General features: G+C 36.1%; 1 protein-coding gene across 1 annotated transcript; it reads left to right on the top strand.

The window, feature by feature from the left end:
• Positions 1 to 13,192: 13,192 nt before the first annotated feature.
• On the top strand, positions 13,193 to 13,972 carry LOC140016538 (uncharacterized). Its single transcript, XM_072070078.1, has one exon. It carries the CDS (start codon positions 13,193 to 13,195, stop codon positions 13,970 to 13,972), a length of 780 nt encoding a protein of 259 aa, XP_071926179.1.
• Positions 13,973 to 25,770: the final 11,798 nt, after the last annotated feature.

The raw sequence follows: 25,770 nt of genomic DNA, 5'->3' as shown, positions 1-25,770 counted from the left end.
ATTTGAAGAAACAACTTCAAACAAAACATGTAATTGATCATATATTCTACCAAAGTGTGGAATTAATTCTTTCATTCTATCCTTTAGCCAAGCAAAATGGTTGTCTATCTCATTGGATAGCTTTTCAATTTTTGAATTGATTTCGTTAACAAATTCTTCTATAGCTAGTTCTTAAGATGGTTTAGAATTGTTATCTAATTTTTGTATTTCTTACTCCCAAGAAAAAAGTGTATTAGCTAATTTCTCAATTGCCAATCCTGAAAATGGCTTATAATCTTGTTAAACATAATTAGGTTGGAAATCATGAAAATTTTGAGAATCATTAGAAATATATTGATGAGACCAATCATGTGATGCAAATTACTCCAATTAGGGTCATGGTGATCAATATAAGAAGTGCAATACTCAAATCCATCAAGTAAATCTACATGTTGTGCTTGCATATAAGGATAATCAACATGATAACTTCCACAAAAGTCACAAAACACATAATTGGAAATAAAAGTATTAACATTCTATATTGCTCAATCAGATGTATCATATTGTCCAATTTAACATTCAACTTCCACATGCCATCATCAAAGAGCATACCTGCATGATTGTCACAAATTTCTCTATTGTTGTAACCTTAAAAGTATGGAGGAATCATTTTTGTTTTTCCTCCTCTCAAGCATTATCCCTGAAAAAAAAATCTATTCTTCACATTTCCTAAAAAATGCATTTAATATCTCAAAAGTAAGATTAGCCAAGAAAGATATATACTAGTAACACATACTACAATACAAAAAATGAAACATTCCAAAACAAATTATACACAAGCGAAAAAAATAGGACAAAACATAGCACAAGAAATTAATGAAAAATCTGTAAATTAATAGAGTCACTCTTTACGCCGATATTGACACAAATTTTCCCTGACAACGGCGCAAAAAACTTGACGTGCATGGGGTATGCATAAAATAAAAAATCTCAATCCACAACCAAGTTTTAAACTTATAATTTTCTAAACTACTCCACATATAATTTTTTGCAAGTGTACAGGTCGTGAGTGAGTATAGAATAATTAGGGTTGAATCATTTGAAAGATGGAAAATTACCGGCGCTACTAAAAGTTCTCTATTATTTAGACGACCAACAACTTAAAGCTAATAAAGCTAAACTACTAATGGAAATAAAAATACAAATGAAAGCTTTTCGGGTAATGAAATCCCTATCTACTCATGTTAGTGCAACTTCTCGAGTAAATCAGTGCTAAAACATCGATTAAACTCTGACGTAATTTCCTTATATACATAATACCCTCTTTCGCCGATGTACCAACCATATCTATAGTTAAACCAAACCTACTTTTGTGGATATGAAATTAACTACAAACTCATTTACTTCTCTAAAATTACTTCAAAACAAGTCACCTTTACTTTCATAAGTATACTCCCTAAGATAAAATTCCAATCCAACACCAAAAAATGCTTTGATTGTTTTTTGTAAAACTAATTGTGGGAACAAATATTAAATCAACCTCTAGTTCTCTCTCTTGCATCTTGAATGCCTCTCTTCGATCAAGAAGCAAAGAAGGGAAAAGCTAATCTAGTATCCACTGTAAGTGGCAAAATAGATATATGGTTGATAAATGATTTTTCTTTAGTGGATAGTAAATAAAATTAATTCAATCCAATTACAATCATTTAGTAAATGGATATAAATAAATTGAGTTTAAATAGACAATGCAAAACCATAGCCCATCTATTTAAGCAGTTAGTAGAGTAGACTAGTACTGTAGTAATTTTTTTCCTTTTGGGTGTGCATATGAATTCTCGCTGTCGATATTTTGTTTCTTTTGCTTGTTTTTGTGGCTCGTGGATGATCTTTCACAATTTAAAGTTCATTCCCGCGCCTCTTTACTGTCTTATCCTATTATTGTTAATTAATTAAGGAATTCATCAAAATTTATTAGAATTTAATCCAATAAATCTAATAAAAAATAATGTGATAAGAAAGTTCTGATTCATAATGCTTAAAGTTTATCTTAAGCCACTACCAATTAAAAATAGTCTGATTTTTTTTCCATCTCCATGATGTGTAAAATATTAGGAAATCAAAATTTCATTCTATGTTCGGGATAGAAATTGGAGCAAACTATTTTAATAAAAAATTTGGGTGAAAAACGAAAAGGAAAAAAAGGAAAGCAACTTAAGAGAGGAAGATTTGGTTTAATGATTAAAGTTAAAATATAACAAATTAGAGGTTTTGAATTTAGATCCTCCTCTCCCTGTCAATTTCTTGAGTGCCACTGCTTTCCTACTTGGAAAAGAAAAAACAAAGCAACTTGAGTTTAAACATTCCACAATGATGACTTTACTCATTGGCATAGATTTAGTCGAAGACAAAGAACATGTGATCATTAAGCGACTAAGGGGGAAATTTTACACAAAAAAAGGGAAATACACTAAACGACGTACAAGACAATAACAAAAAAGATTCTTCTTAAATATTTTGACTATTTTTCTAATTCCAGTTATTTCTCGTGAGTTTTAGTTGAATGATGACGTTCTGCCTACAGAGCTAGTTTTAAACTGTAAAAATGTTGAGAGTCCTGGGTTTGCAAGCATTCCGGGTGTAGGTGTGAGACCCCGGTTAGTCCTTCATTTTGATATTATGGGTATTAAAGAGCATTAACTATTATTTTGTACTAATGATATAGAAAACCCTAATTTGGGTTATGACTAAAACTTTAGTTTTTGTATTAATCACAAGCTTGAGTTGTAATTCATGTTAGGTATTCTAGTGTGTGTTTTGGTACAGGTAAGTATAGGATTTGATTTATTTTACAAAGGGTAAGTAGGTTTAAAAAGGTTAGAAAACCCTAAACGAGCAAAACCTCTAGTGTTATAATCTATTAGAAGTCCTAAGTTGGGTTTAAAACCCTAATTTTGCCTATGACAAGAAGGTTGTTGTTTCGTTGCTTTTATGTGAGATAAGGTATGATTAAGTATAGGTGGTTAAGATAGGAGGGTGATTAGTGAAGCAATTAAGTGTGATTACATGTTTTGGACTAAATTAAATTTGTAACCTATGGAATTAATTGAAAGCTTTTCATATATTTATGGGCAAGAGTGTAAGAAAGAGAAAGTGATATTGTAGGGGCTATGGAGCAAAATTCAAACTTTTGTGTGATTGGTTGTAGTAGAAAATATCTCTTATGAGCTTTGACTTATATGTATCATAGGCTTAAAACAAAACAAAAATAAAGAGAAAAAGAGAGAGAGAGCCGAGATTGAAGCTTGAAGCTTGAAGAGGAGAAACAAATTTCTTCCAAGTTCATTCAAGTTTAGCTATCCATCTTGATCTTGGAGCTTAGGGCAACAACTTTGATACTTGATTGTTGTAGTTTCATCACTTACAAAGCTTACTTGAAGGTAAATCATCTCACTTGGAAGTTGGTTTTTGGGCGAATGAATCTGAAGCCATGAAAGTGATTCTGTTGTTGTGATTGTACACTTTTATAGTTTATATGGTGAATATTGAGTAGTTTAATGGTTTATTTTAGTGGTTTATTGCTGCATAAATTTCGGTCAAAACTATGAATAATTAGGGTTTCTTGTTTCATGGTTCTTTAAGTTGATTTGGTTGGTGGTTTGACTTGTAAATGGAATCTTTGGTGTGATAAGTTCACTTGTATGGTTGATTCTTAGCAAAATCAGATTTGACCATGAAACCCTAGCTTAAGGGGGAGTTAGTTTGGCTTAGCTAGGGCTTAGATGGGTAGGGTGTGCTTGGTTAGGCTTGGAGGTTAGTTGAACTTGTAAGATTAAAAGTATAGAATATGGTTAGTGTTTGTTAGATTTTGAGGTTAGGTTGAGGAAGGAATTTCGGGTCTCTTGTGGAGCAATTAAAAGCTAGTATATGTGTGTTTATTTGGTATGATATTGGTTAGAAAACTTGCATGAGAATCATAGAAACGGATCATGCGTTTGCGACACGCGAAACCGTTCAAACTGGAAAACAGGGCAGCCCAGAACCCGAACTTTGGCTCCATTTTTCTTTGTGCTACATATTGATTCAGGATTTGCCCAAATATAAAAGTTGTAGCTTCTTAAGTCCTGGTTGTGCCTGCAAAATTTCAGCCCAATCCGATTAGTGTAGCTCCAGTTATACCCAAAACAATATAAGGTGTCAGAATTGCCGTTGAAGCCAGTTAGTTCTAAGCATGAAATTTGGACCCATTTTTCCCTATGCTCTGTACTAATTCAGCTTTTAATCAAAACACAAAAGTTATAGCTTTATAAATGAGCTTTCCAACACCTCTGGAATTTCTTAATTCTGATTTATGAGTCATGAGTTATGGTTATTCAAACAGGGCCTGTTTGGTAACCTAAATTGAAACGGCTGGGACTGTCTTGTGCATTTTTGCCCTAGTTCTGTTGTGATCTGGACTACAGGGCCTTCATGAAAGTTGTAATTTGTTCTCTTAGCTTCGAAATGGTGTCTCATACACTTTAATCTGACATTCCTAGCCTAACTTGTAGTCAAAACAGTTTGGGACGGCAAATCTGCCCGTTTCCGTTTTGCCGGCCGTTTTCGTTTCCGTTTCCGTTTCCCCACGCGCGCGCGTGTCCGTTTTGCTTGATTTATGCCTCTTAGTAGTCATTTGTGAAATAATGTTGTGCAATCTTCTATTTCAGACGGTGGTGAGCTAGACGGAGCCAGTGGGACCTACTAGCTATCATTCGCGACGTGATTTTCGTACTTTTGCTATCCTTGTTCTGTGTGTAAGTATTCAGGCCGTTTTTATGTATAAGTTGCTTATGTGTTTTGAGGTGAATGAAAGGGTACTTAGGCGAAAGTGTACTTTATCACACTCAACCTAAACGCTAATTTACATATATATTTGTACATGACATGTGTATATGAACTGTGTTGGGACTGAATCCCTTGAGCTTGTAGCTCGGGGTGACTTTTGTGAATTTGTGAACTATGATGAAATTGGGGCCCGATCTCAAGACCTAGACGGACTATTCGAGTCGGCGGGGGTTTGGTCGAAATCAGTCCAACCTAGTCTTGAGGTCACAAGTTTGTGAACCAAGTTTGTTTTCGTTTTGATTGCTCGAGCCATTTTGTGTGGTTGACTAGCCAGTGATGGTGATAAGGGGTACGGTGGGAGTACAAGTGGGATTCTACGAACCCTTATTTGTGGTCGACGGAGTATCGACAAGAGGTTACACGTGGCACATGATTTGGCTTTGGAGCCAACCTGTATCCTTAACTTGTGTTGTTACTTTTGTACTTTTGATTTGACATCATTGTGACGTAATTGTTCGGCTTATTGTGAAATTTACCCTTTTACTCCTGTTTACTTACTAAGCTTCTAGCTTACCCTTTTCCTTTGTTTTCCTAATCAGGGGATGACGCGGGGACCCTTTTGGCACTATCACTAGTATAGATAGTTTCAGTTTGTCATAGTTGGACAATTAAGATGTTTCTTCTTATTTTGGTGATTTGTATAAGAACCCTTCTTCGGATTTACTTTCTGCTTTTGGTTATTATCATAGGATAATGTAGTAGTTTGGATATCTACTTTTGAGAATGTAAATAGAACTCTTTTGGTTTAAATAGTTTCATTGCTTTGCGTTTTTGAATCCTGGCGCGAGTTAGGCAGATGGTCTGCTAAGCCCTTTGGTACACCTCTGGGTGCGATAGGGTCGTCACAGTAGGTCGAGGAGAGGTGGCTTCAGATGAGTTTCTGTTTCCATTGCGTGGTGTTTTGATAAATGGATTTATATGGATCAAATGGATAATTCATGTGAATCTATCGAGTGTTAATTACATTTTAATGGCTATGCATTTAAAGCTGTATCTTTTCTGTTATAATCAAAATCCATTTAAACTTGGTTTACATCCCTGGACAAATGCCATTTTGCCACCTGCCCTGTTCCCTAAACTTGGCAAAAATTTAGCTCACGTCAAATCCACAAATAAGAGATACCTACCATTGGAATGCTAAACTTGCACGCACACACACTCTGATCCCAACACGGCTCATAATATATGTGGTCGTGGAGTTTCTCCTTGACAGAAATTTGTTCAAGTCCAAGTGCCTGCGATTGGCAATGATGCCAAGTCCAAGTTTTAATTTCTAATTGGCCCACATTTTTCGTGCTCCGTCGGGACCTTCTTCTCTATCCCCATCAAAGTCTAATTCCTAATTAATTAACCCTTCTTTTTCACTCCATCAAGAAACGACCATCCAATAAGAATGAGTTGGAATTTGAAGGGAAAGAGAAGGATGGTATTAAAGTAGTGCAAAAGGCAAGTATTGAGTGGATGGAGTTTGAGGAAGCTGGTACAGGAAAGGAAGCTAGGAGTACATCAGAAACAGATGCAGCAGATGCAAGGCAAAGGGAGGAAGGAATGGAGGTAAGGGACTTCGTGGAACTTCACATTGCAACACAGAAAGCAACCGAGGGACACAAGATGGGAATTGGCGTTGTGGCCAAGCTGAATGGAACAAGAATTATAGCTAACTGGGCGCTAGTGGACAGAACTTCGCAACTGGCAATACAAGCTGAAGCTGCAGCAGTGCGATTGGCACTCATCAAAGTATGGCAGCTTGGTTGGCACAGGATTAAAGTCATAAACGCCAATCACCATCTTATTGCTATGCTGAAAAGTGGGAAAGGAGACAATCCGAACACAGTCACGTTAGTGGATGATATACTTGCTCTAAGTAATCTGTTTCAAATATGCTTTTTTGAAGTAGGAAAAAATAGTAATATGTCTCTATGTCAAAGCATTAGTCGTTATGCTCTAAGCATATTTTTGGATGAAGAGAGAATTTTTCTCTTCTTAGTGTCATAGTACACTTTGTATAGGTGGTTGAGCCGTTGCTCAAATATTGTAAAATTTGGTTTGCTATAAAATTCATCTATTGTTTTCGAAAAAAAAAAAAAGAAACGACCATCCACGCGTCCCTTCCATCTCTCGCCATCTGCTTTTCCATATTCTACGTTAGCAAATGCACTTCATTTGATCCCACATAACCAGTTCACTTGATTTGAAAAAAAGGGTAAATTAGCAAATCACCTTGGATCTTCTTAATCAGCCACACTTTAACATGAATAAATCTGGTTGGATCGGGATCATATATAAACTAAGACAAAGTAACTGGAAAGCCTAGCCAGAAGTTGGTGAATTCTGAAATTATTTACTGAACAAGAGGCCACCTTCTTAGTTAGCCCTTCGGTAAGAACGGCAGTGGCGTACTGGTAGGGAAGGGCCGAATGACAGAGGGAGAAGAAAGTGAGTTAATTAACATCAAATATTGACTTTGTATCAGTTTGCCAACTAGACCATTGATAATTGAGTTGATAAGTTTTAATTTGTCATTGAGCAACTAATAAGTTCCCCAATAACTATAATAAAGCTTGTCAGACTAAACTATTTAGGGAGCCCTTAAACTATTCTAATCATCAATTTTTTACTCATCATTTATTTCAAGTCATCAATAATAAAATGTGTTAAATTTTGATTTGTTTTTGTCTATTTCATAGTTAAATTCATCAACTTTTGCTCTCAAATTTGTTAGCTTTAATGTAGAAATAGATTGAAGAATCAAAATTTGACACTATTTGTTATTGAGGGGATAATGTGACACTTGAAATAGATGAAATATCAAAAATTAACTATTTGGATAGTTTAAAATCTCTTTAAGTAATTTACCCTATTATAAAAATGAAAAATCATGTGCAAGGTCTACTTTACCGCCATAGCGCCATCATTCTATACTATTCCTTGCTGGCTAGTAGGCAAACCCTCGCAGTAACAAAGTCCTCTTCTCCAGAGGCGAAAAAATATAAAGTACTTTTTTCTTTTTCTTTTTTTTAAAGGTCGTTGTACTTAAATCTATTTATAAATGTTCTTTATGGCAATACTAGTATATGTCCACATTCTGGAAAAGAAATTAAATATGGAGAAAGCTTATTTCCTTATCCTTGTAGCCTTGATTGCAAGCCAAGGGACAGCTTCCTCAAGTACCACTAACGTTGTTTCCCACAACAACACCCTTGATCATGATCTGGATACTCTTCTTGCCTTCAAGTCTACCATTTCCGATCCCCAAAACATCCTTCCAATCAATTGGTCCACTTCTACCTCTGTTTGCTACTGGATAGGAATCTCTTGTAACACTCGCCATCGAAGAGTCGCCGCCATACAACTTCCTAAAATGGGCTTAGTTGGAACCATACCTCCACAGCTGGGGAATGTTTCTTTCTTAGTCTGGCTGGATCTTGAAAACAATAGCTTCCATGGAAATCTTCCAACTCAGATGGTTCATTTGCGTCGACTCAAGCACATCAACTTGGCATTCAATAGCTTTGATGGCGGATTTCCATCATGGTTGGAAGCTTTATCTCGACTTCGTTATGTTTCATTCCGTAGTAACAGAATTTCAGGTTCATTGCCACCAACCCTCTCTAATGCAACAATGTTAGAGACCTTCAGGTTGGATGTGAACCTCATAATTGGAAAGCTGCCTCAAGAATGGAGTGCTTTACAGAACTTGGAGTCCCTTGGCATGCAAAGTAATAAACTTGAAGGCCCCTTGCCTCCGTCTTTGTTTAACCTCTCGTCGTTGCAGCACTTTAGCTTTACGAATAATAGCTTATCCGGTTACCTTCCAGCACGTATCTGCGATTATCTGCCACAACTCCAAGGGCTTTATCTGTCAAGGAACGAGTTTAGTGGCGAAGTTCCAGCTGGTATTGGAGGTTGTCCGAGGCTTCAAATCTTGTCCTTGTCATACAACAATCTGGCAGGAAATATACCAAAAGGAATTTGGAATCTAACTACGCTTAGGACGCTAGTTCTAGGTGGAAACGATATTCAAGGTACGATTAGCTAGTAATTCCTTGATTTTGAGTTACAATTCCTTCAGAAAAATTACACTTTATCCTCTGTGATTTAATGCTTTCAAACATAACCCTTTTATGATTTTAAAACAATATGTAATTCCTTCATGGTTTGGAACTAATTTAAATGTTCATATTATATTTGTTTAGAAACTAAAATTACTGAAATGACCAAGATATATAAGTATAGTATGCAATATAGTTTAACCTCCATTCTTTAGCATTTTTTCACATAATCTTTTTATGATTTTCAAAATCTATTCATAAATCCCTTGTTGTTAACAAGTAATTTTCATCTTTATATTGGGATACTTTTGACATTTTGGCTGATTTTGTTATGGAGGCAGGGATTCGTCACCGCTATAACACTTTTGTCCCAACCGTAAGAAGTTTATGTACAACTAAGAAAGTGATAAATCACAATAAAATAATGTGCAATTCACCCATTTCCTTTATATGGGCTGTGGGATTTGTTGTTAGCTTTTTATTACATCATGTTCTAAAGTAATATGCATCTCTTTATTTAAATTCAATCAGTCCACAAAACTGTGCGAAAATGATGTAATATGATCACTATAACTCAAGGTACAAAAACAAGAAACTGGACCCTGGTTGGGGATGATCACCATAGCCTTGATGGTTCCAAACAAGTTACAGCCAAGACGGGCCAAAAGTTAAATTCAAGAAAATGTATGGATGTTATTATATGAAGTATATGTCTTTCTCATGGTGTACCGGCCTGACCAAATTGTATCTTGGAATTAAGCTTCACCAACTCAAATGCATAAATCTTTAAGTTGTTTTCAATAATCAAAACAAATTATATCTTGGAATTAAGCTTCACTAACTCAAATGCATAAATCTTTCAGTTATTTTCAATGATCAAAACAGTCCATATATACTTCCCCTTTTCTTAGTTATATAAATAAATTGAACTTAAATTATTCTGCGAACGTGTAAATTATTTTATTTTGTAAACTACTTAGTACACTTTTCGGTAGCTTAAGATACGGGGATAATTTTGGAAACCTTCCTTGAGGTTTTGCTAATATCGCTTAGTACCCTTGAGATTTTAAAATCTCACTTACCTCCCTTATCAACTTGCATTCCTAATTATTATTTAACTAAAAATTCCAAAGTAAAAAAGAATTGTTAATCCAAAAAATATAAATAAAAATAACCAAATGACCATCCAATATCAGTCCATATTTCTCTATATTTAGATGGTGGTGATGCAACAAAGGTTGTGGTTAAGTTAAATTTAGTAATATCAATTGCTTCAAAAGATTTTGGTAAGTAATTTATACCTTAGAAAATTTTGCAAGATGGATTTAAGGAAGTCATGCAATCTTTTTAGGAAGTTTGTTTTAATAGATGATGTAATTCAAGTTGTACTTTAAATTAAAATTGTCTTTTTTAAATGTGTGGTTTGCATGTAAAGCCTACTTATAGAAAAAAATTATAATTAAGTCAGCATTAAAAAGATTAATAAAAAATGATCTCATGACCAAATATCAATATACTGCCTATGTTATTTTTCTTTTTTTTTCCTGTGAAAAGAACTTAGGCAATTTCTAGATATTTTCAGTTTTACTTTTTAGCCTTTTAATTTTTATTGTTGATGTAAGTTTCATAAATACGATAAAATAAGGGTAGCATTGGAAGGAAAGTGTTATCTCTCTTACTTTTCCTCAAAAGAGGCTAAAATATTACAAAAACTGTTAATCTAAGGGAGGTAAGTGAAATTTTAGAAACTTTAGGGTGCTAAATGATATTACAAGAAACCTCAAGGGAGGTATTCGAAATTATCCCTTGAGGTTTTGTATCCTAAGATACATTCCTTAAAACAATTGCTTGCATATATACATATATACTTTTCCAAGCAATTATGTAAAAAGTAAAATTTATATACACTGACAATATATATATTATCATTGTTGGATCTATAACATATTTGTAAAAGTTAAATTTTAAATTTAACATTTATATAGTTGTTATATATCTAACGCTGTCAGTATAGGAAAGATTAATCCTTATGTAAATATTATGATTGATCTTCTCTGTAGGTCAAATCCTAGCAGATATTGGCAATCATACTAATTTGGAGGTGGTAACCATGTTAACGTAACACTCTTTTTTCTCTCCCAAGTGAGAGTTAATTTTTTCTCTCTATTGGGAAATGTGCCAATCTTCCTCCTTGGGAGGTTGCGGAAGCGTTTTCTCCTGTCTGAAAACAAGGGAACAACCTAAGTAATAAAAGCCACCAGCTGGAAGACTACAAACTTTCCACTTCAACATTAAACAGACCCGACATTGTTTAGGTTTACCATTACTCCACTACCGACAAGATCTCAGTTCTAGTTCTGATTGGTGAAGCCAACAAAGTAGCAAAGAGAGGATTCTCCACTGCTACCGCAATTGGATTTTACTCCAAGCTCAGACAGGTAGCTTTAAAGCTTTTTACCACATGGATTCTCTTCGGTGCTACATGTACTCTTGAGGGCAGCTGATTATTACCGCTATTTGTGTTTTTTCTTTCTATATTTAGTCTTTTCTTTTCTCTGTGATTTGTTAAAAAAAAACCTGAAAAAAGAAAATGTCTTAAAAACTGTTTCAAAAATAGGGGTAATTTTGAATCCTGATGTGTTTTTAGTTTTCAAATAGGGGTCTTTCTTGGGGCTTATACTAATGCAGTTAGGTGGTTATTGGTTTGATCTGAGGTCTTATATTCCTGAGCTCTTACCCTCAGTGTTGAACGAAAATTGATCCTAGAGGTTAACCACTGACTTTAGCCAAAAACACTCTTATCCCATACTCTGGACTGGTATTTGATCTGTGATATTCCCTTCTACAAATATAGTGTGGCTCTATGGTGGAGGAAATTGCTGAAATTCTACAAAGATTTGATCTTTCCACAAAAGAAAGGGGCGAAACAAAGCTTGACTTGGGAGATGTTGGATCAAGCGTGAAGGAGTGCAAAGACTATCTAGTGGGGAAGATAATGGGTGACAAAATCATTAACTTTGTAGGTGTGAAAATTTTTGTTACATTAGCATGGGGCTACCTTAAAGGTCTCAGGGTGGTGGAGGTTGGAGTCAACACTTTCCAGTTTGTAATACCTAGCGACAAGGATAGACAAAGGATTTACAAGGGAGGTCCATGGATAACTGATATCCAAATTCTAGTTATTAAACCATGGTTTACAGGTTTCAAAGAGGAGGGAGCTGACTTTAACATTGCACCATTATGGGTTCAAGTGTGGAATCTCCCTATGCATTGGATATCCAAGGAAGTGGAAAGAAAGATTGCATCAGTGTTTTATGAGACGAAGGAAGTGATTATACCTCAAGGAGGAGAAAAGGAAGGTAGACACATTAAATTGTTGGTCGTGGCTGACATTTCACAGCCTCTCATGAGAGGTACTATGGTGAAAATGGAAGGGAAGGTGAAATGGCTAAGTTTCAAATATGAGAGAGGACCTGATTTCTGTTATACGTGTGGCAAAATAGGCCATAGTAAAAGGGCATGTTCAGCTAGCACATTAGGTAGAAAAGGCCAGCAGGATAATCAATTTGGGCCATGGCTGAGGGCAGGAGGTGGGAAACTGTCGACTCAAGAGGAAAGGAGCAGGAGACAGCAGGCTAATATATCCCCAAACAAGCAAAGGTGGGGTTTTAAGGAGGAGGAGCTGGTCCCAATCATAAGTAAAAGGGAGTTGATGGAGACACATTTGGCGAGTGAGGACGGAAAGACAAGTCAGGAATGTGGTCAACAGGTGGGTGACATTCAGAAAGATACCACAGTGATACAAACAGAACAACAAAAGGTGCAGGCAAGAGAGGAGGATAGGGATAACAGAAATGGGAAAGAGGAACAGGCTCAACAAATACCTGACACGAGATTAGGTGGAGGACAGTTAACCATAGTGTTGCAAAAGGATGGGGAGCAACCTTCAAAGGAATTCGAAGCTGATAGCATACAAGTGGAAGACCAACTAGAGGGGGTGGAGGAAAAGAGCAACCAAAAAACACCTAAAAGAACTAGAAATCTGTTAAAAAGCCAGTGATAAACAGGAATCTCATGAAAGTTGTGCAGAATCTTGGGATGAGCAAAGATGTTACAGGGAAGAGAAAATTCCAACTCATAGATGAAGATATGGTGGACATTGGAGTGACTGAAATAGTTGGAAAAAAGGGAAGAAAGGGGACTGATCAACAAAGTTGTGCAAGTCAATCTGAAGCGGTGGTGGCCGGCCTAACATGGTCACCCATGGATAAATGAAAGCAATGGTGTGGAATTGCCAAGGTGTTGGGAGCCCTTTGACAATTCCCCAGTTGAGGAAGGCTTGCAACCTCCTCTCCCCACAAATGGTGTTCTTGTGTGAGACCAAAAATAGGAAACAGTTCATGGAAAAGATTAGAAGACAACTGAGGTTTGATAAAGGTGTAGTGGTGGCATCTATGAATAAAGCTGTGGGCATGACAGTCATGTGGAGCTCTGAAGTGAAGGTATTAGAGGTCAGAACTACTGCTTTCATTATGGAAGTCCATATAATGGATACAGACAACAATGAGGACTGGTGGTTCATAGGCATTTATGCGAGTACTGATGATCAAATCAGGAGGGAACAGTGGGAAGTTATAGAACGAAGGAAGGTACTATGGGGTACTAGATGGATGATCACAGGTGATTTCAATGACATTACATCAAATGAGGAGAAATGGGGAGGTAGAAAGAGAGAGGAAGAAACATTTAAAGATTTTGGGAACTTCATTGAACAAAATGGACTCATTGATATTGGTTTCAAAGGTAACCCCTGGACTTGGAGTAACCATTGGTCTCAAGAAGGTGAAATCAAGCAAAGACTTGATAGAGCTTTGGTAAGTAATGATTGGAGTCAAAGTTTTGATAAAGCAACAGTTAAACATATAGATAACTTTGGTTCAGATCACAGTATGTTGCTAATAGATTCCATACCTCTTAAGGAGAGACGGAAGAAACATTTCTTTTTTGATAAAAGATGGCTCAAAAAAGAGGGAGTGGAACAAGTGATAAAGAAGGCATAGGAGGAGGAACAAATAGGTTCTAATATGTACAAAGTGCACAAGAAAGTAGCTAACTGCAGAAGGGCTCTACTGAAATGGAGAAATAATTTCCAAGGAAATGCTAGGAAAAAGATTGACAATCTAAAAAAATAACTGGAACAGCTCCAAGTAAGTGAGTGCGAAGACAAAAAATGAAGCAACAAGGACCTTAGAAGACAATTAAAGGAGGCCTATGATGAAAAGGAACTATTTTGGAGCCAAAAATCTAGAGTGCAGTGGTTGAAGGAGAGAGATAAAAATACCCAATATTTCCACTCTAAGGTGAAAAGCAGGAGAAAGAGAAACACCATGCAAAGAATACAAAGAGAGGACAGTACATGGACTATATCAGAAGAGGAAATTGGAGATGAAGTTGTCAAGCAATTCAAGGAGCTCTTCATGAGTAAGGGAGTGACTCAAACTGATATGGTTCTGGAGGGAATATCACAGTCAATAACCAATCACATGAACATACAACTAACCCAACCAGTCAAGGAAAAAGAAATTAAAGATGCACTCTTTTCCATGAACCCAACCAAAGCCCCTGGACCCGATGGCATGACACCTCTTTTCTTTCAAAAATTTTGGTATCTCAAAAATGATATCATACAAGCAACCAAAAGTTTCTTGCAATTTGGCCATATGCTGAAAGTTATCAATCATACAAACATATCCCTCATCCCCAAGGTTGATAACCCCACTGAGGTTAAGTAGTTTAGGCCTATAAGCTTGTGTAATGTGCTCTATAAAATCATTTCCAAAATCTTATCAAATAGATTGAAAAAAGTTTTGAACAATTGTATTAGTAAAAACCAGGCTGCTTTCGTGCCTGGACAACAAATTTTGGATAATGTTATCATCTCTCATGAGTACTTGCACTACCCCAAAAATAAAAGGATCTCATAGGTTCATGGCTATAAAGTTGGATATGTCGAAAGCTTACGACAGAGTTGAGTAGGGATATCTGAAAGCAATCATGCTCAAACTGGATTTTTGTGATAAATGGATTAACTGGATAATGGAATGCATCACGACAACTTCTTTCTCTTTTAACATAAATGGAGAGCCTAAAGGATACGTGATACCTTCAAGAGGGATTCGACAAGGAGATCCCTTGTCACCCTATCTTTTTCTTCTAATATCAGAAGGGTTCTCAAATTTGCTAGATCAAGCGGAAAGGAGCAAAAGGCTGATTGGATTGAAGATAAGCAGGACTGGTCGATCAATAACTCATCTTCTTTTTGCGGATGGCTCATTAGTCTTTTGCAAAGCAGACAAGAAGCAAGCTCAAGAAGTGATAGGAATCCTGAAGACCTATGAAAAAGGATCCGGACAAGTGATCAATATGGAAAAGTCTTCACTGTTTTTCAGTAGAAATGTGGAGATGAATGAACAAAGAGACATTTGCAGCAGCTTAGAAAGCATACAGGTGGTGAAGCAAGGGAAGTACTTGGGACTGCCAATGGTAGTCACAAGAACCAAACACCAAATTTTTGGCTTCATCAGGGATAAATGCCAAAAAATAATCTCCAACTGGAGCAATAAACAGCTATGTCAAGCAGGAAAATAGGTTTTGCTAAAAGCAGTAACTTTGGCAATGCCAACATATGCAATGTCATGTTTTAATCTGCCAGTGAGATTATGCAAAGAGATCAATTCTCTGATGGCAAGATTTTGGTAGGGGGAGGACAGCGGGAAGAGGAAAGTGCATTGGTGTTCATGGAAAAAAATGACAACTGCAAAGAACACTAGAGGAATAGGCTTTAAAGATCTCTAAGGTTTTAACAAAGCTTTGCTAGGCAAACAGATTTGGAGGATTCTTACATGCCCGAATCTATTACTTAGCAAAGTTTTGAGAGCTAGGTACTATCCCAAAACATCACTTTTCAGCTGTGAAGTAAAAGGCAATGCATCATGAATATGGAAAAGTCTGATGGGAGCAAGAGAAGATGTACAGCGAGGAGTAAGGAAAAAAATTGGAAATGGGAAGAACACCACCATTTGGTAAGATGCTTGGCTACTGGAAGGCAAGGGAGGTAGAATTGAATCCCCAAAACCCATAGGTTGTATGGTCACAAAAGTGAGTGATCTGACATCCAACTTTAGATGGATATCAACACTCATTTTTAAGAACTTTAGCACACACGAAGCTGGGCACATTCTCAAAACGCTTATAAGTCTAACAGGTAGACCTGATTGCTACTTCTGGAATTATAGCAATACTGGACAGTACACGGTCAGGTCTGCATATAAAGCTCTAGTACGTGAACATAGGCATTCCAAGACATAACAGTGCAGAAAGGGGGAAGCAAGCTGGACAGGAGGAAGTGACAAAATCTGGAAACAGCTATGGAAACTTAGAATAAAGCACAAGCACAAGCTGTTTTTATGCAAGAGTTTGCACCAAGTCTTACCAGGAAGAGAGGCAATCTTTAGGAGAACAGGAAAAGGGGACACTTTTTGTAAGCAATATGGAGAAACCAGTGAGACAGTGGAGCACATTTTCTTCCACTGCACAAAGGCAAGGATGATATAGAAGATGGCTCTACTACAATGGGATGGACTGAATGAGTTCACCAATGATTTCAGGAACTGGTGGGGTAGTTTCATGGAAGTAAAGGCTTGGAAGGAAGGAATACAACACATAGCTTTAACAGTCGACATCCTCTGGTAAATTGGGAAAGCCAGGAATGAAGCAGAATTTGAAGACAAAGAACGACATCTGCTGGAAGTAGTTATAAAGGCAGTCAAGGAATGGGAGGAGTACCATCACTCCCAACAGGCTGAACAACAGATGAGCGTATCAGAAACAGATACAGCAGATGAACAAGATGCAGGGGTGGGACCAAATGCAAACTCGCTTATCATTGGAGTAGATGTGGGACAACACATTGAAGGACAGAACATGGGAATCGGCATCACAGCGGCAAATGTCATGAACCAGATATGTGCAACGTGGATGCTAAAAGAAAGAAGCAATGGATCAGTTGTTTTGGACAATTTGGTGGCTATACAATTGGCACTTTGCAAGCTAAAGGAACGAGGATGGCTGGACATAAAGCTTCAGATACCATGCAATCAGATTTTAAAGCTCATGCACCGCCAAGTCCCAAGTAACATTCGTATAGCAGCCCACCTAGAATGCATAGCCGTCTTAGCTCAATGTTTAGGACATGCTCATTTGATAGTCAGTCTAGTAATGATAGTACTAATACACTCAGTCATAAACTGAGTAAGAAAGCAATGCATATACTCTTTGATGAGGAATTATTTGATCCTCAGTGTCTCATATATTGTATTTTTCTATTAGCAGAAATAAAAATTCCTATCGTTTTCGGAAAAAAAAATACTAATTTGGAGGTGGTAGACATCGAGGAGGCTAATCTAACAGGTAATAGCAACATACTTATTGATATTTACTTACTCTATCATAGGCTGTTTAAATCAAGGTTTTGAAACCAACCATAGCCCCAAATACATTATAAGTTGTTTTTTTTTTTTTAAAGAAATAGGATTTTATTCATCAAGAAAGCAAACCAATCACAAGTTCTGCTTACAAACGCTTACTTCTCTGAAATGAAGGCACCCCTAACCTATCTAATCTGACCCCCCCACGAGCCAATGCCGGAAGAGCGTGGAAATTGTCGTAGACCTTAATATGCTATTCAGGATTATAAGTTGATTTATGTTTATTACTTTCCTAAATTGAAGTACTCATACAAACTTCCTTCTCTTTCTACAATAAATTACTTTAATATTTGTTCCAATTTCTAAGTTTCTCAACAAAATAATGGAAAAAGAATTCTTAAACTATTAATAGTTAAGAGTAGTAATTGCTCACATAAATTAATTAAATGAATCTTAACTTTTCAAAGATTATTTTTGATTGCCAATAGGAATAGAATATTATACTAATAAAAATTTCATTAATTTGTAAAAAGAATATAAGGACAAAGAAAAGAATCACTTTAGTAAATTTAAAAAGCCAAATTTACACAAACATAGATAGTATTTTAAACAAATTGAGTTAGAGAACATTCAGGGAGAAATAGATACATAAATAAATATTTGTGTAATTTGTGGGGGCACTACAATAAAAATGACCTTTAACGGCATTTAAAGGTGTCAATATAGATAATCTAAACTGACACTTCACCTTTCTTCACACCTCGGACGAGTGTCGCCCATTCCAATGTGGGGATAGGCTCGTAGCATTTAAATGTGTCAGGAATATTGTGTTGCTATAGCGTCCCGTCTATCAATCAAAATTCCTTTTTTTATAATCGCAAGTGTGAAGATAACTGTAGTACTACATTAGGATATTGTTTTAGAAACTGAGCTATGCTGATACTTTTAATTGCCAGGAGCTTTTTTTTTTTTTTTTTTTTGATATGGAAGCAACCTGCAAGTAGTGCTCCCTGTTGTACATTCCGTCAATCAGAAACCCAAAGGACTTGTAAAATTATCCCAAAGAGCAGAACGCATATAGTAATTTAAAAGTAAAAATCAATGTTCAAATATAATTTGTTGAACTAAAAGTCGGTAACAAATACTAACATAGGAAGTACTAAAATTCCAAACAAGTACTCACATAGCAAGTACTAAAATCCCAAACAAGTACTAAAAGATTCTCATGGGCACAAACTTGAAAGACTCTCTTGTGCACAAACTAAAAGATTCCCATCCCTAACAAGTTGAAAGAACTTGCAGTAGTTTCCAAACTTTCCAATGAAATGAGAGCCTTCAGTCATAACCACGAAGTCCCCATCAATCTTCAGCTAGTTCCACCTCTGCATAAAGTTTGTGGGAATCATTAGATCATCATAGCTAGCAATAAAATTCCAGAAAAGCCATAATATAAGACCAGCACATGGTATGGTAACTAGAGAAGAAAGCAAGCATTTTGGGACATGGTAAGGACCTATTACCTAATTTCCTAGGGAATTGAAGATGGAGGACCTGCATAGACCCTTTCACACTTCAAAAGTGCATTTTCAATTTGAGAGGCATACTAAGTTGCACCAAACCAATTATGAAATATCCAAGTTTTTGTCAGGATCACGCAACCCAGGCCCATCAATATTGTGGACAAGAACACAGATAAAAGAATCACTGTCCTCCAGGTGATGTTGATCCAAAAATGCTATTAAATCATCTATTGATCAAGTATAAATGGTTGTTGGTGCTTATGCAAACTCCTGGATGTAAACTTATGTTGGGCTTTCAATTGATCGCATAGAAGCTCAGCTAAGATTATAACAGCCTACCATGTGAAATAACAATGTTTGTATCACAAACAAAGCCCATTCTACTTTCACTTCAGAAAGAAAGAAAGGACGGGAAGAGAGAGAGAGAGAGAGAAAGACAGAGATCACAAGCAACTTCCTCAAAAATGAAAAGAAGCATAACACATGAGCACATAATTCCATGACAAGGGAAACTGAAAAGTTTCACTTCAGAAGAAAGAGAGGGAAGGGAGAGAGGGAGAGAGAGATAGAGAGAGAGAGAGAGAGAGAGAGAGAGAGAGAGAGATCCCAAGCAACTTCTGAAAAATTAAAAGGAGCAGCATGAACCTTCTTTGATTGATGATATGTCCAACTTTGAGCTAGTCACAGTGGTGAACAGTCGAAAACCCTCATGCACTCTTATTGCCTGCAAACGCCCAAAATTTTTCAATGAAATTCCTCAAGCAGAGATAAGTTACAAAATTCTTTTAGTTATACAAGGATATGCCAGCATGACAGCATTTAATTAACTCTACCAACAATAGATGTCCAAGACTCTCCACTTTATCCTAGTTACTACTAGTAGATCACCAATAAACAAACCATATGACCAGTAAAATAAAACTAAAAAATACAATCATGTGTTGAAAAATTGCAAAAAATAGTCATCAATGCTAGACAAGAAAACCTAAGCTATGATAGATTGCTATGGAAAAAGTGCTATTGATCCAAAATCAAATTTCAAACTGTTCCAAAGAGCAATTTGAATATCAAAAGCATACTAGAAAAAGAGCATACCTCCCCATGGCCAGTAATAAATGAACTTGCACCCTCCAGTAAAGGCAACAAGATGGATTGAACATCAGGAGGCGCTTTGTCAACATCCTCAACAACAACCCAAAATCCATTGTAAAAGCCTGGAAAACAATTTTATGTAGCTTATAAGAACGTGGAGCTGATCAGTACCTTAAAGTCCAAAGAGGATAACAAACTTGTGTAAGAGAACCTGGCTGCCATCTGAACTCACTAGGTTGCTTTGTACAAACATAACTTTCAAGCAATGTTCTTCGATCCATTTGCTCATCCATGTGAATAGACAATACTGCAATTGCAGGCCAGAAAAATAACGGGCTAATCAGCATAATTGCAAATAAATATATGTATACAGACATATTTTTTGCTTTCTGGGTAAACTTGAACATGGTAAAACACTGATATCCCTCTGAACAACCCCCCTTTCAAAAAAAAGAAAAATAAAAGGAAAAAAGTATGATAATGGGCCTTTAGAACTAGAATTTCAGCCCTAAACCACATACATCTGCTAAAAAGTTCTCAGATCCTCTCTACTAAACACAATGGAAGTTGCGAATGCTATACGCTGCCTAGCAATGAAATCCTGATATATAAATGCAGCATGAAGGAAACACATGCTTCAAATCATGCTGCAACACCATACTCATGAAACGTTCAAATACATCGGGAAAACATGCAAGCCAATGGAGAACCAAGAGAAGAAGATTTGCTCAAACAAAAGACTTTGTATTTCTCCTGCATTCACTTCTAAAGTTCAGAATAGCACAAAATAAGGTTCGAAAAGCTTCAAGTGGGACAAACAAGAGTGGCAGAAGAGACCAAAGCAGATGAGGATGGGAGGGCTAAAACTTATCATCATAGCTATACTTTAAAGTCCTATTCCAAGTTAACAGAGAAAAAATGAGACAGTATGAAAGGAAGTTATAATCTGTGACTGCATTTATTGTTTCTAATATGTGCATCTACCTCTAGCTTGCTAAGCATAGAGTGAGAAGTTATCCACAAGTTTTTGCATAGTTTGACTCCACAAGTTTCATACTACTACAGTACTCTGAAATTGGATGTATGCAATTCTAGACTAGTCGCAATTCTAGGCCAGTCAAGGGTGCCATGTATGAAATGCAAAATGTAGCATCCTACCTTCGTGCAATGATTAGATCACAAATAACCACAATTTCTTCCGGTAAAAGTGCACAAAAGGAAATCATTCCCTATATCTTATCAATATCTATTACCATGTCACCTTGCTGATGCTCCAATTTGCTGGTAAAAATTCATGAAATTCTGAATCAAATACTGGCAAACTATTGCTAAAATTCTTAAGATCAGGACTTAGGTTATCAGTCATTGCATCCAGTTGTCTTCCAGCAGAAATTCCAAGATACCAGCCCGCTCTCCCCAATGCTATATCTTGACAAAAATCTTGCCAGCTGCCAAACGAAGAAGCAAATAAAGACATTAGGGGCATGTTGAAAACCGAATAAACACAAGAAAATAATTTTTACATCACAACTCTCCAAAATGCACAATCGAAAGAATTTCACGCCCCCTCTAGAAGAACATTCCCCACATTCACTGAATCCAACCAAAAGCACCCAAAAGTCATCAATTTCTTTCTCATGTTTTTGCTCAATATTGGCCAGGGCTTCCCTTAGCTCCTGCATCATTTAGTAAGGAAAAAGCCCAAAAAGATAACTCTTTTTGCAGGAAATCACCAACCAAAATTTACATATAGAAAAATTGCAGAGTATAACCTGTTCATCGATGACATCGATATCTGCGAGCTTGTGGCCGGATTTCTTATTGGAATTGCCTAATTCTTTCGCTAAGAAATAATTTCTGGAGAATCCAAACTCGTCCTCTTTGATGTCATGTTGTTCCATTTTCTGGTTTTGACGAACCTAAACCTGATGATGAGAGGGAAGGAGTAGGGGCGACGGGACGGCGGAGGTTGGGAGCAGAGGAGAGGAGAGGAGAGTGACCAGGAGAGGTGGAGGGCAAAAATTGGTAAGATCCCGCAAAAAACATTATATCAGATTCTGCAAAAAACATTATATCAGATTCAAGTAGACAACCGAGAGAAACCAATTTAGGGCAAACATTTATCATGCAATTACATACCTTCAATGGAAAAGCAAGGGTAGTTTGACTGCTAAGAGATTCAACAGAAAAAACTCTGTGGGGAAAGCAAAATTTTGGCCAAGAGTTTTGAGAGATAGTTTTTCAAGAGAGAGAATTTGTGAGAAAGATAAGAAGAAGTAAAATTTCATTGGCAGGCAAAACGAAGTTTTGAGATTTCACTAAGTGTTTTGGCAAAGGAATCTTCCGCCAAAATCAAATGACGTCGTTTTGTGTTTTAATTTTTTTTTGGTGTATCTCACATTTTCTCAAGTGTCATGTTAAGGAGTCTAAAGGTAGATTATTATTTTTATATCAGATAAAATAAAAAAAATTAGAGTATATATTATTGAGTTGATAACAAGTGTCATGATACAAGTGTTATAATGACACAAATCATCAAGTGTCCTTATAGACATGTCAGAAAAGACCATTTTTGTTATAGTGGGGAAATGGGGAGAATAGAAGCCAACCAAGTGATATTGCCAAAGTAATAATCTTTTTACCATAGCAATAATCTTCCTTAAATGCTAAAAATACCCTCAATCATTCAAGTATGCTCATTAATTTTCCTAGAGCACACTATGTGAGGACTCATGTTTTCATTTCTTAAAATAGTTATTTTTATAATTATTTACCCTAGTATTAGTTAATTATATTATCGTTACATGAATTGTTTTTAAATTTCACTTTATCGAGCGCGAATCGGAAGTTCGCGTATTTCGCGTCAAAATGACTAAGTGGAGATTTAAGAAACTTATACTAGACTACTAAGAGTGAATAATTACAGTGTTAAAGGAATTACATTTGAGGATTAGTGCACAAGTGAAACAAATAAGAGAGAAAAGTGGTAATGCGGGACACTATTCGCGCACTATTCAAAGTTGACCTTGGACAACTTTTTGCACCTTTTTCCCTCCAATCTTTCAAGGGAAGATTCACAACACACACCCTTCTCTCTCTCCCCTCTCTTGGTCGGCCGAACAGCAAAGGAAAAGAAGAGAAGAAAGCTTCATTTCATCTTGCTTTATCTTGCTCTATTTCACTTCCAAATTTGCAACAAACTTCAAAATCTCTTGGAGATCAACTTTAGCTTGGAGAAAGACATCATCTAGTGGAGTTTCTTGGAGGCTTTGTGGTGAGAAATTTTTTGTTTCTTCAAGGGTTCAAGAGGTAAACTTCAACTCTTGCAATCTTTCCATTTTTCTTCAAGAATCAAGCTTAAATTGCATGGGTTTACAACTCTAAGCAAGAAATAGGTAGAGGACTTGAGGAAACCCATTTTATCTTGCTTTAATCTTTAGACTAGCGGTCTTGAAGTGGATTATAGGTAGCTGACTTGATGTGTAATTAGTTGATTATGGTTGTTTATGTGTTATTTGAGATGAATACGGTTATAAAGTGAAGGAAAAATCAAGGACAAGCTATGCATGATAGCTAGCCGAAACTGTCCTGTGGTTATCTTACTTGTATTTCAAATTTTTGTTGGTTGTTTGGCTGTGAAATTGAGTGATATCTGTTGTATATTGTGTGTACAAAGTGTCTACCAAAAATCGTTTCAATTGGTTGCTCAAAACTAGAGTTTTCGAAATTGAAAGTAATCTGAAAATGGTAATTTGGGCAGCCAAACAGTACCTCTTTGTTTGAACGTATCTCTCTGTAAACAAGTCAAAATTGAGTGCGTTAGTGGCATTCAAAACTAGACATTCATATCTTTCCAACGGTATAAAAATCACCCACTAGTTCGTTTTGAGTCATCTGTAGGGATTCGACAAATTTTGCTGTTCTGTTATGACTATCTGTCCGAGAGGAATGGAGAAGCTACATTTTGTGGCTCTATATTCTCTCACTTGTGAACTGATTTTGAAAATGTTATCTCCTGATGAAATGTAGCATTTTGAACCTAGTTTACAATGCCACCAACTATTCTTAATTTGAACTTGTATTGAGTGAGATGTTGCCAGATTTCGAAAGTGCAACAAAGCTGGAAAACTGGAAAGTTTTTCCCTTCTTGCTGGCCGAATGGTCAGAGTTGTTTTGGGATGTTTTGTCTCAAAAATTTTGATGTCAATTGCTTATTAAATATTTATAGGACATTGGTTTCAAAAATTGATTGAATTGGGGCTGATTTTATTGTGCAAAATGTTTGGAAAAGAAAGAAATACATGAGGGCAGATTGGCCTTGAAACATTTTTTCGAACTTTAGTCATTTTGTTAATTACCTTCCCACATGAGTTTTTACATAAAATTTGATAGAGATGTAGTCCACATATGAAATTTTAAGTGTACCAAATTTGGTGTAATTTCAAGACGATTTCGATACTAAAATAACGTCCCAAAAGTTTACTCTTCAAATCTGAAAAATTTTTATTAGTGTACAAAAGTCAGCCGAATTTAAGCTACTATATCTTGACACTCAAAACTCCGAATTTAGTTCTGTTTGTTGTGTTTGAAACCTTGTGTGAAACTCTTATTGTGTTACAAATTTCAAAGGCTAGTTCACTTTTTGTGAATTATGCTGAATTTCCAAAGATGACTGCAAAACCAAGACTGGTTCAAACCTGTCCTACTGAAACTTTGAGTGGAAAAATGAGTGCCTTCCATGTAGAATCTTGGAAAAGTGTTTTCTAGGAATTTTTAGTACTCCGAACCTAGTTTCCAACGGTGTAGAGTTTTTAATTTTTGGATATGTCAAACTCAAGATTTGATTTTTCCAAATTTGTCACTTAAAGCTGAAATTTTCGATTTCTTATGAAATGAGCTTTTGAGGACTCGTCACCTTATCTTGACATTTATAAACTATTTTAAACCTGATTTCACGGAAGAATCAAGTTTCTCTTGAGACTTAGAACCCTCACTTTCGAACCTCGATTTTCGAGTGATTAAGGTGACGGCTTTTTTATTACAAATGCAAGTTAAATCCGAATTTATACCCGTTTGACTGCAAGTATACAGGCCAAAATCGTAATGTAGGGAATGTATCGGGTCGATCTCACGAGAAGCAAGTTAAACAATTACTAGATCCTAATTACTCTATTAGTTAGACTCACAATATGTTTGAGCAGAAAATTCAGAATTAAATCTGACTACAATCTTTTTACTATCTAAAATCCTAGCTAGATAATCGCAATATTACAAATGGAGAAAAATTCACCAAATACTTGAATCTAGGGATGTAGATTCCACTTACGACACAAATGATCCAAATGAATGAATTTAATACTTGTTACTACTCTTGTTTAACCAGGGATTCATTTCCAAAATTGCCAAAACTTCATTCTCATGATAAAATTAGTCTAAAACAGCTTAGTTTTTCCTAATCTCTTGGTGAAAATTGAAACTGCTCTTGTTCATGCATGAAATGCAGATTTAATCCACTTGAATGTATTTCTATTCTCATGAATATACAACTCAAACTCCACTCATGTTATTTCATTGTTTTTACCATTTCTCAATGGGTAATAACAACTGTAAGCCTGCTACTGGTGATCAAACAATAACAGGTAACCAAGCATATACAAGTAGACAAGTTAATGCAAGATACAATAAGTATAAATCACATCCAACATATCACTTGGCTATAAGTTTCATCTACTTCTTAGATATGAAAATTTAGCTACTCAT

This window comes from Coffea arabica, chromosome 11c, assembly GCF_036785885.1.
Source record: "Coffea arabica cultivar ET-39 chromosome 11c, Coffea Arabica ET-39 HiFi, whole genome shotgun sequence".
Lineage (NCBI taxonomy): Eukaryota > Viridiplantae > Streptophyta > Magnoliopsida > Gentianales > Rubiaceae > Coffea > Coffea arabica.
The sequence above is the reverse complement of the archived record's forward strand: the minus strand, read 5'-3'. Positions and strand labels throughout refer to the sequence as shown.

Coding starts and splice junctions, on each gene's coding strand:
- LOC140016538 (XM_072070078.1), top strand. CDS start 13,193: ATGGTGTGGAATTGCCAAGGTGTTGGGAGCCCTTTGACAATTCCCCAG.